This window comes from Sus scrofa, chromosome 7 (genome assembly GCF_000003025.6).
Source record: "Sus scrofa isolate TJ Tabasco breed Duroc chromosome 7, Sscrofa11.1, whole genome shotgun sequence".
Classification (NCBI taxonomy): Eukaryota; Metazoa; Chordata; class Mammalia; order Artiodactyla; family Suidae; genus Sus; species Sus scrofa.
Genome location: NC_010449.5, coordinates 21,878,642 through 21,889,012, shown reverse-complemented (window position 1 = coordinate 21,889,012; position 10,371 = coordinate 21,878,642). Strand labels below are relative to the sequence as shown.

General features: G+C 38.8%; 1 protein-coding gene and 1 pseudogene across 1 annotated transcript; one reads left to right on the top strand and one right to left on the bottom strand.

Annotated features, from left to right (window-relative positions):
- LOC100156552 (putative olfactory receptor 2B8) lies at nucleotides 1,976–5,411 on the top strand. The gene is given in 3 exon segments (XM_021099826.1): nucleotides 1,976–3,405; nucleotides 3,408–3,452; nucleotides 3,455–5,411. Coding segments are annotated over 3 exon segments (933 nt in total). The 5' UTR covers nucleotides 1,976–2,606; the 3' UTR covers nucleotides 3,544–5,411.
- On the bottom strand, nucleotides 5,941–9,110 carry LOC100157759 (annotated as a pseudogene).

Below are 10,371 nucleotides of genomic sequence, written 5' to 3'. Positions count from 1 at the left end.
AAATATTGGTTTTGGAAGTATGTGAACTAATGCTCCTCCATACTGTTTTGTGATTGAGTGTTAAGTTAGCTTAGTTTAATCCTTCTCATACATGTTTTATTGAATTTCTATTATGTGTCCTTCTAACATTTTAAACCATATAATTTTTGGTTGTTTGCTTTCCTTGCAACTAAATTATGGGACAAGGAGGACATCAGTTATTGGGGAATATTTCATAAGGCCCCTCCACCACTACATCTTCTTACTTTGACCATCACTTTTCCTTTACTCAGATTTTTTTAGACATTTATTTTACGCCAATTCTTCTTTTTTTTTTTTGTCTTTTTTTCTTTTCTAGGGCCGCACCTGAGGCATATGGAGGTTCCTAGGCTAGAGGTCTCATCGGAGCTATAGTTGCTGGCCTATGCCAGAGCCATAGCAACGTGGAATCCAAGCCACCACATCTGCAACCTACACCACAGCTCATAGCAACGCCGGATCCTTAACCCACTGAGCAAGGCCAGGGATCGAACCCCACAACCTCATGGTTCTTAGTCGGATTCATTAACACTGAGCCACAACGGGAACTCCTATTTTATGCCAATTATGAATCAATTTCTTTTACATTTCAGTGGCTGTATACCCAATCCTGGTTTAGATTTTAAAAATCTTAGAAGAATTAGAAAGTTACTCTGTGCCTAAACACTTGAATATAATTGAGCTGAATTATTTGCTTTCTAATGTGACTTAGATCAGTGTATGACCATGCTTATGCAGTTATAAATAGTTGGAAGAAAATGATAGTCAAATAACCTTAGAAATAAAAATGTTTAGGTCTGATGTAAGTAATGCTTCAAGATGGCTGCCAGAAAGGTGCATATATAAAATTAACCCTATATTGATGTTCTTAGATTTTTTTGTTTTGGTCTTTTTTCTTTTTAGGGCTGCACCTGAGGCATATGGAAGTTCCCAGGCTAAGGGTTGAATCTGAATTGGGGCTACAGCTGCCAGCCTACACCACAGCCACAGCAACTCAGGATCTGAGCTGTATCTGCTATTTGCACCACAGCTCACAGCAACTTCGGAACCTTAACCCACTGCACAAGGCCAGGGATCAAACCCGCGTCCTCATGGATACTAGTTGGATTTGTTAACTGCTGAGCTACGATGGGAACTCTTGTTCTTAGATTTTTATAATATGCAAAATATGCTTTTCTTCATGCCTTTCCTTTTATTACTTTTAGTCTTACATTCTTTATTTGACCTGTCATTGTATTGACCATTTATCTGTTTTTATCTATATGTATTTGTTTATTTACTTATTTATTGTAGGGAGTGATGTAAAGTATTACACTTTGTATGTAGATAACACATTAGATAACTCTAAAAAAATGTTTGAGTAGAATGTTGATAGTGAATAATCCTACCTCTTTAGGAATTCCACTCACTACTTGTTGGTAATATGTGAAAATGAAAGCAACAAAAAGGAGAGGTAAGTGTTGATTATTGGATTTTGGACTACTGACTTCACTTGATTATGTACAGTCATGGAATCCTGGCGTTCTTGTTAAATTGGTAGAGTAGCTTTGGTATCTTCAGGGTAAGAGTTAAGCACTGTAATTGAATGGTGGTGTTTTCAGGCTCTGAGTGTTTAATTTTTTACTAATATACAAAAAGACCAAGGTAGTATTCACAAATATATTACGAGTAGAGAGATAATTTCGCCAAAGTTTTTATGTGCAGCAGACTCTTAGTAAGAGTTTGAATGTAATTTAATCTTTTGTGTTAAGTACATTATAGGTCATAAATTTCTGTATCTGAATGTATGAAAGAGATTATTTTCTCTTAGATACATATATATGTATGTTTTATGGCTACACCCCTGTCATATGGAAGTTCCCCAGCCAGGGATTGAATCCAAGCCTCAGTGGTGGCAACACTAGGTCCTTTAACCCACTGTGCTGGGGATCAAACTTGCGTATTGGCACTGCAGAGATGCCATCAATCCTGTTGCAGCACAGTGGGAACTCCATGAGATACATATTTAAAATGAACTTTCTTGTCTGTCTGCATCTGTTATTCATTCTGGTCACTATCCCTTGCTTTCTCCTCATCCCCAATATCTCTAAATTGCATATATAAATATATGCACACGCATATAAAATTATACTACTTTAAATCCTATTAAACTCAATCTGAAGAAAGACTTTTATATCTATTATTGATGTAAACACAAGGTCCATTATTTGGTTTTTCTTTTTCTTTTTTTCCCCACATCTGTGGATGTGGAAGTTCCTGGGCCAGGGATTGAATCCAAATTAGAGTTGTGACCTGTGGTGCAGCTGTGGCAGTGCCAGATCCTTAACCCACTGTGCCACAAGGGAACTATTTGGTTTTTCTTAGATGAAATGTCAAATTTTTTGTTATTGTGTAGAACAAATTGATATAAAATTGATATATATAAATTTCAATGAATAGTTTATTTATTCAAATAGTTGAATGTAAAATCCCATGGCCATGTCTTTGAACATGATAGATTATCTCCTTCATCTTGCCTCTTTTTGAGAAGATACTCTTTAAAATTTGCTAAATGTCTTGCCTTTACAGGAACCATGTACTAACACAGGATGGAACAGAGAAATGGAAGTTCTTTCACTGGATTTATCCTGCTGGGTTTCTCTGACAGGCCTCAACTGGAGCAGGTCCTCTTTGTGGTTCTTTTGATCTTCTATGTCTTCACTTTGTTGGGAAACACAACTATCATTGCATTGTCCCATGCGGACCCACATCTTCACACCCCTATGTACTTTTTCCTCTCCAACCTAAGCTTTGTGGACCTGTGCTATACTACCAGCATTGTCCACCAGCTCCTGGTTAATCTCAGAGGATCAGACAAATCCATCTCCTTTGGTGGTTGTGTAGTTCAGCTCTACATCTCTTTGGGGTTGGGATGTACAGAATGCATTCTCCTAGGAGTTATGGCACTTGACCGCTATGCAGCTGTTTGCAAGCCCCTTCACTACACAGTAATCATGCACCCCTGTCTCTGTGCCCTGATGGCTTCTGGTTCATGGATCATTGGTTTTACCAACTCCATATTGCAGACAGTGCTCATCTTCCTTTTACCACTTTGTGGGAGAAATGAATTAGACCACTTCTTTTGTGAGGTCCCTCCTTTGCTCAAGCTTGCCTGTGTTGACACCACTGTGAATGAGTCTGAGATCTTCTTTGTCAGTGTCATCACTCTTTTTGTACCTGTTGCATTAATCATGTTCTCCTACAGTCAGATTGTGAGGGCCGTCTTAAGAATAAAGTCTTCTGCAGGGCAGAGAAAAGCATTTGGGACCTGTGGATCCCACCTGACAGTGATCTCCCTGTTCTATGGCTCAGCCCTCTATGCATATCTTCATCCCAGCAGCAATGACTCCAGGATCAGGGCAAGTTCATATCTCTCTTCTACACCATCATTACCCCCATGTCAACCCCCTCATATATACGCTGCGTAACAAGGAAGTGAAGGGAGCAATGAGGAGGGTGCTTTGGAAGGACTCTGCCTCCAGATGATGGGGTGAGGAAGATAGTTTAATGGAAGGACCTTGATTGTCAAAACTCTAGATGTTTGTGTCCCCCATGTATCATCTAAAATTTCTCTGGAAACTCTCAAGGGAATTTCTTTACTTCATTCCTTTTTAAAAGTGAATGTTCAAAATCTAAGTTTATTGATTCATCCCAACATTCAGTGTTCCTACAGCATCTGCTTTATACTTATTATTTTAAAAAGTTTTATATTACTTATTTTTCTTATTTGCATTCCCATCTGGGAACATGGTTCCATTTCTTCTTGCAAAATGACATATGAGTACGTAACATGAAAGCACAGCCAAAATAAAAATATGAAGTCACTAAAACAGTGTAAGGAATACCAACATTTTATCATTTTCTAACAATTGCTAGAAGGATACCGTTATTCTTACATTTTCATCATGGTTCTATTAAAAATTCCATGGTTTGACTGTATCAAGTCCTTTTTTAAAAACAGAAGTAGTGGAGAAACTGTGGGAAAAACAAACTCTAATATTAGTGAAAAATTTACTACATTAATCTTGATAAAACCTTTCAGATAGTTGACCCAACTTTGACCCCTCCAGAGTGGCAATCGTTTTATGTAGCATCATTTCAAAGAAGGCTGTACAAAGGAATCACTGAGTGAAGGGTATGATGCACTGCTGTCAATGACAATGGTAGTCCATAGCATGAGGAGTGCTTATACAAATTTTGTACATAGAAGGAGAAATACTGATGTGAGATATGGAAGTTGGTTATTTTAAGTTTGTGAGCAACTTAGTTCCTTTTAAAAATGACTTTTGTGGACATTATATCTGAATAGCATATGACCCAAGCTCTAGTTCATATTCTATACATTTTACCTACTGTAATGCAGCAAAAGTTTCAGTAATATATGTTTAGGTTAACATCTTCATACCATTTTATAAACTCTTTGATTCAGGTGTCAATTGGTCAGGACCTTGAATCTTTCATCTGGCAAAGGCTCCATGAAATTTGAATTCAGTGAAATATGAAATATTGAAAATGGCCCCTGAGTCCCAGGAAATCCCTTGTTTTGTGGAAACTTACTGAGATTCACCAGAAGGAAATTTAAAGAATAAATAAAGTGACTATTAATTAAAAATATATGCCTAAGCTTTACTAACAGTTATCTAATTATGAAGAAACTGTCATAGAGTTCTGAATTATAAGTAACAATATAAACATTTCAGAAATACTTAATCTGTCCTTTTAGCCCTTAGAGCCATGCCCAGGCTCATTTTGCTGTATAAATTTGTTTTAAGTTATGGATCCTGGTTTCTGTGTATGTTTAATTTCATGAGCAGTGTAACTTCTAACAGAGGTTAGAACTTTGACAGTGCCGACATCAGAGAAATGGTCATGATCTTTGGTAGATTTTTCCAACATGTACTACAAAGCAAGTAAATGCATTTGGGTCTCTTAGTAGAAATGTAAGCATAACAATTATCACACCGTTCCCTATCCTTGCAGTTAACTAACATCCTCCTTTGTCTTGTTCCCCCTCATCTGATTTGCTCATGGAAAATCTTCCAAGCTGGAAATGACAGCATAGGTAAATTATATATATGATGAATATTCTATTTATATGCCTAGGTGTCTAACAGCATCACACTATTCACACTTGAAATCAACACTTGCAAAACCATGTATTTTGACGCTATAGTAATGCCAGGTTAAAAGCAGTTTGGAAGGCTGTTTAGCCCCAATGGTGACAAATTCCCACTCTCCCTTATTATTCAATCATATCTTTTTAATAAATATTTTTTATTATAGTTGATTTACAATGTTCTGTCAATTTCTTCTGTACATCAAAGTGACCCAGTCATACATATATATACATTCTTTTTTCACAGTATCCTCCATCATGTTCCATCACAAGTGATTATATATAGTTCCCTGTGCTATACAGTAGGACCTCATTGCTTATCCCTTCTAAATGTAATAGTTTGCATCTACTAACCCCAAACTCCCAGTCCATCCCACCCCCTCCTCCTCCCCCTTGGCAACCACAGGTGTGTTCTTCAAGTCTCTTGAGTCTGTTTCTGTTCTGTAGATAGGTTCATTTGTGCCATATTTTAGATTCCACATATAAGTGAATCATATGTTATTTGTTTTTCTCTTTCTGACTTTCTTCACTTAGTATGAGAATTTCTACTTGCATCCATGTTGCTGCAAATGGCATTATTTAGTTCTTTTTTATGGTCGAGTAGTATTTCATTATGTATATGTACCACATCTTCTTAATCTTTTAATCTGCTGATGAACATTTAGGTTGTTTTTGTGTCTTGGCTATTGTGAACAGTGCTGCCATGAACATAGGGGTGCATATATCTTTCTGAATGAATGTTTTATCTGGATATATGCCCAGGAGTGGGATTACTGGATCATATGGTAATTCTGTATTTGGTTTTCTGAGGAACCTCCATACTGTTTTCCATAGTGTATTCAATCATATCTTGATAGTTATGCCCAAATATTTACTTTAAAATTCCTGAAATGGAGTTCCCTGGTGGCCTAGCATTTACGGATTCATCATTGTCACTACTGTGGCTCAGGGTGGATCCCTGGACCAGGAACTTCTGCATGTCATGGGTGCAGACAACAAACAACAAAATCCCTGAAATGTATTTTCTCAGGTGCAGAAACCCTCAAGGTCTCACGAAGCCAAGAACTTGTTCTGAGTACTCTGCTCTTAAGGAGTCCCAAAATGCTGCCATAAAACAGATTTATTACTTTTAAGCAAATGTTTGAATATCATTTTGACGTGCATATACTTAGGAATAAATTACAGATAATAATGATCTCTGGGTTCTAAGCTAAAATTTAAAAAAAAACACTGAAAAGACACCATGTACCCAACAAGTTCAGTGTTGTTTTATAATTTTTTCAAATTGTATCTAGGAACTCTGCCTTTCCAAGCTGTCCATCTATATAGGCTGACTTCAAGGTCGTGCCAGTTATTTGCGCTGTTTCCTTTGGAATTCTCAAAAACTGTGAAATGGTTGCAGTGATTGTACTCAGGGCTTGGCTAAATTATTTCATCCCATCTGGAGTTCAGGACTGTTAGTATGCCTAAAGAAAATAAAAAATTCTTTCACTGTTTTTGCCTTCTGAGGAACACAGGGTACACACCATCAGCTCAGGTGATGAGTGATCACAGACACCTGAAATTTCAGTCAGACTCACATGGAACACAGTTCTTAACCAGTACAAGTTTTACTAACAATTAGAAAATAATTCTAACCCAAGCAACAAGACATGCAATATCTATGAACCCCTAAAGTCAGACACTACTTCTTGAGTTCGTCTTTCTACAAGTAATGCTTATTATTATTATTTTTTAATTTGGGTCTCTAAGTTGTATGGTACAAGTCAGCACAAAGAAGGCCTGGAAGTTTCTTACTTTATTTGTGTCACCTTTCTGGTCCTGTTTGGCTTTAGGACTTTTACTTTTTAAAATGATTGTAGTCTGTATGCTGTAGGTTTACTATACTTTAAACAGATCCTGTCTATCCTGCTAAAAACATTACATAATTAGTAATCAGTATATAGGAGCCTCTGTAATATTCTCATTTATTTTCAAGTCAATAGATTTCAGCAGTTTATGTTTGCCTGGATTCTGCTTTTAACAGGGTCACTGAGGAGGGAAGAAGTTCTCTGTCAATTCTTTCCATTGCAGGTGAGTTCTTTTCTGATGCTCATCTGTATTATAGATGAAAGTTTCTTTCATCTTTTTTAGTATTATAGCATATTTCAAACCTGTCTTGGCAGACCCAGGGAACTACAGTGTATAGAGATATCTTGGGAATGTGGCTTGCCTGGAAGGGGGCCTCTGCATAAATGCAGAAATGAGAAGTTGTATAACCCTTGAAATCAGAGGAATCAGAGAATGTGGTCCCTGAGATAACTGTAGGGACTAGATACTCTTGCGTCTTTTAAAACAATTCTATTCTTGATTTACATTGTTTGGTGGACTTAGTTTAAACATTCTGAACTGAATGAAAAATATGAGGTACTTAAAACCTGCAAGTTCTGATTAGGCAACCATTTCTGAGGTCAGTTTTAGCCTTTTTTGAGAGGGAAACTCTTCAGTTGTTGTACCCATGGCTTTTGTTTCAATGCAGCATCCTGGACATTTCCAGTGATTAGGTTATTGGGGATACTCATGATCAATGGGATGTCACTGTTAGTCTTCAAAGCCTTTTCAGGAGCCCACCCCAGATTCTATGTTAGCAGGTCACAAATAATGCTTGCCGAGTGGTTTTCAGTCTCTGTTTCAAGTGTCTGAGGATTGTTAAATAGTCTCGCAAGATTATCTTTGCAAAGTTTCCTTATTAATTTGCCCACTCAATGAGAACTCTGTTTTAAAGCATATAAAGAGAACATCTTGGCTAACAAGATGTCATTTTTAGTATGAAATTAACCTCTCTCTGGATTTACTCCCCATCTTGGAAAGAGCCTCCAATACTTCCACTGTATATTCTGTCCTCCTTTTTAGTGACTCGGAAGTCTCCCAGTGCACTAGAGTTTCAGTCTGCAAGCCCTGCATTAGGCTTGCAGACTAACAGTGACATCCCATCTGTCTCAAGCCTGGTGTTCTCCTCACTAGTCTTCTTAGTGCCCCTTTGACTTCCTTGTTTCTCAAAGTGTAAATCAGGGGATTCAGCAGGGGAGTCACCAGAGTATAGAAGAGCGCCATGCTTTTGTTCACATCCTGAGAGTAACTGGAGGGAGGCTGGAGGTACATGGAGATGAGTGTCCGAAGAAAACAGTCACTACCATTAAGTGAGAACCACAAGTTCCAAAAGCCTTGCGCCTCCCCTGGGCTGACTTTATCTTCAGGACTGCATGGGTAATGTGGCCATAGGACACTAAGATAAGTGACAGGGGCACCACCAAGAAGAGGACACTGACAGCAAAGACTCAGCCTCATTGATGGAGGTGTTGGTGCAGGCCAGTTTCAGCATCGCTGGAACTTCACAGAAGAAATGGTCCACTTGGTTTTTGCCGCAGAGAGGAAGAGTCATGGTCAGTGCTGTCTGTACTATAGAACTGCCAAACCCCGTGAGCCAAGCAGTTGCCACCAGCTGCGAGCAAAGCTGAGGATGCATGATCAGCATGTAGTGGAGTGGGCGGCACACAGCTGCATAGCGGTCATAGGCCATGACAGACAGGAGGACACATTCTACACCCCCAAGTCCCAAGGCAATGAAGAGCTGGGTCACACAACCACCATAGGTGATGCTCTTGTCCTTTCCCTTAAAGTTGGCCACTGTCTGGGGGACAGTGCAAGTAGTGAAACACAGGTCCATAAAAGAGAGATTGGAGAGGAAGAAATACATAGGGGTGTGGAGGTGAGAATCCACAAGTGACAGAAGTATAATGGTGCCATTGCCTAAGAAGCTCAAAAAGTAGATGATCAGGATGAGCACAGACAGAGCGGTTTCCAGCTGAGGCCGATTGGAAAAGCCCAGGAGAATGAATCCAGAGAAGATGCTGTCATTAGCTCTTTCCATTGTTGTCTACGTGTTGAAATTAAGAGGACTCACACTTTTTTTTTGGTCTTTTGTCTTTCTAGGGCCGCACCTGTGGCATGTGGAGGTTCCCAGGCTAGGGGTCCAATCGGAGCTGTTGCTAGGGGCCTATACCAAAGCCACAGCAATGCCAGATCTGAGCCGCGTCTGCGACCTACACTACAGCTCACGGCAATGTCGGATCCTTAACCCACTTTGTGAGGCCAGGGATCGAACCTGAAACCTCATGGTTCCTAGTCGGATTCAGTTCCGTTGCGCCACGGTGGGAACTCCAGGACTCACGCTTTTATCTTGCATGTTTAATCTACCTCTTTTTTCCTAGCGTGGGTAAATAGTGGTTAGAAGATTGAGGCATTTTCACAGTTACTTCCCTGTTGGCAAGATAGAGGGTGCTAGATAGCTACGTATGTGAGTATCTTCTATGTTTCAGGCACTGGCCTAAGCATGTACTATACATTGTGCCACAACAGTTCTATGAGCTTCAAATAAATAGATGAGGGAACTACGAGTTAAAGAGGTTCAGTAGGTTTTTTTTTTTTTTTTTCCTATTTTTGGCTGCCCTTGTAGCATGCAGAAGTTCCTGGGCCAGGGTTGGAGCCAGCACCATAGCAGCAACCTGAGCCACAGCAGTGACAATTTCAGATCCTTAACCTGCCAAGCCACAAGGGAACTCTGATTAATTTTTATCATAGTGATGTGCCTAAGAAACTACAGAGACAGGATTCAAACTGACTTTGCAACATGAGTTCTAAACTGCTAGGGAGACTATTAAGATAACTCATGACGCTCCAAAAATTAAATCTGATTGTTTTTTCTACATAAGTTGCAAATATGTACCTCTTGTATCCCCCACTTTTTTTTCATCATTGAACTTTGAAGTGTTTCAGACTGGCTCTCGTGCTCCTGTATTTTTTCTGTAGAGAAAAAATATTTTCTGGAGGTGCACAGATAATGAAATTTACTATTGCATTTACAATTTTATTTAAATGAGGGCAATACATCATAATGTGTAAAACAAAGAAAGCTTTGGCGTGGAGCCTGTAATCATGTCTCTGGATTGGGAATCTTCTATTAGAAATGATTTGAGAATTTGTTGTATCCAAACTTCACGTTCAGGGAGGACTAGGCTGAGTAATCATCACTGATACCACTTTCAGTAAAAAGCCAGTAAACTACCAATTACCTTTTCCTTTTCTTTCACTTTAAAGTCTTGTAAAATTGTTGAATGTGATAGAGCAGATATTCTTCTTCAGTTTCTCTGTGTGCACTT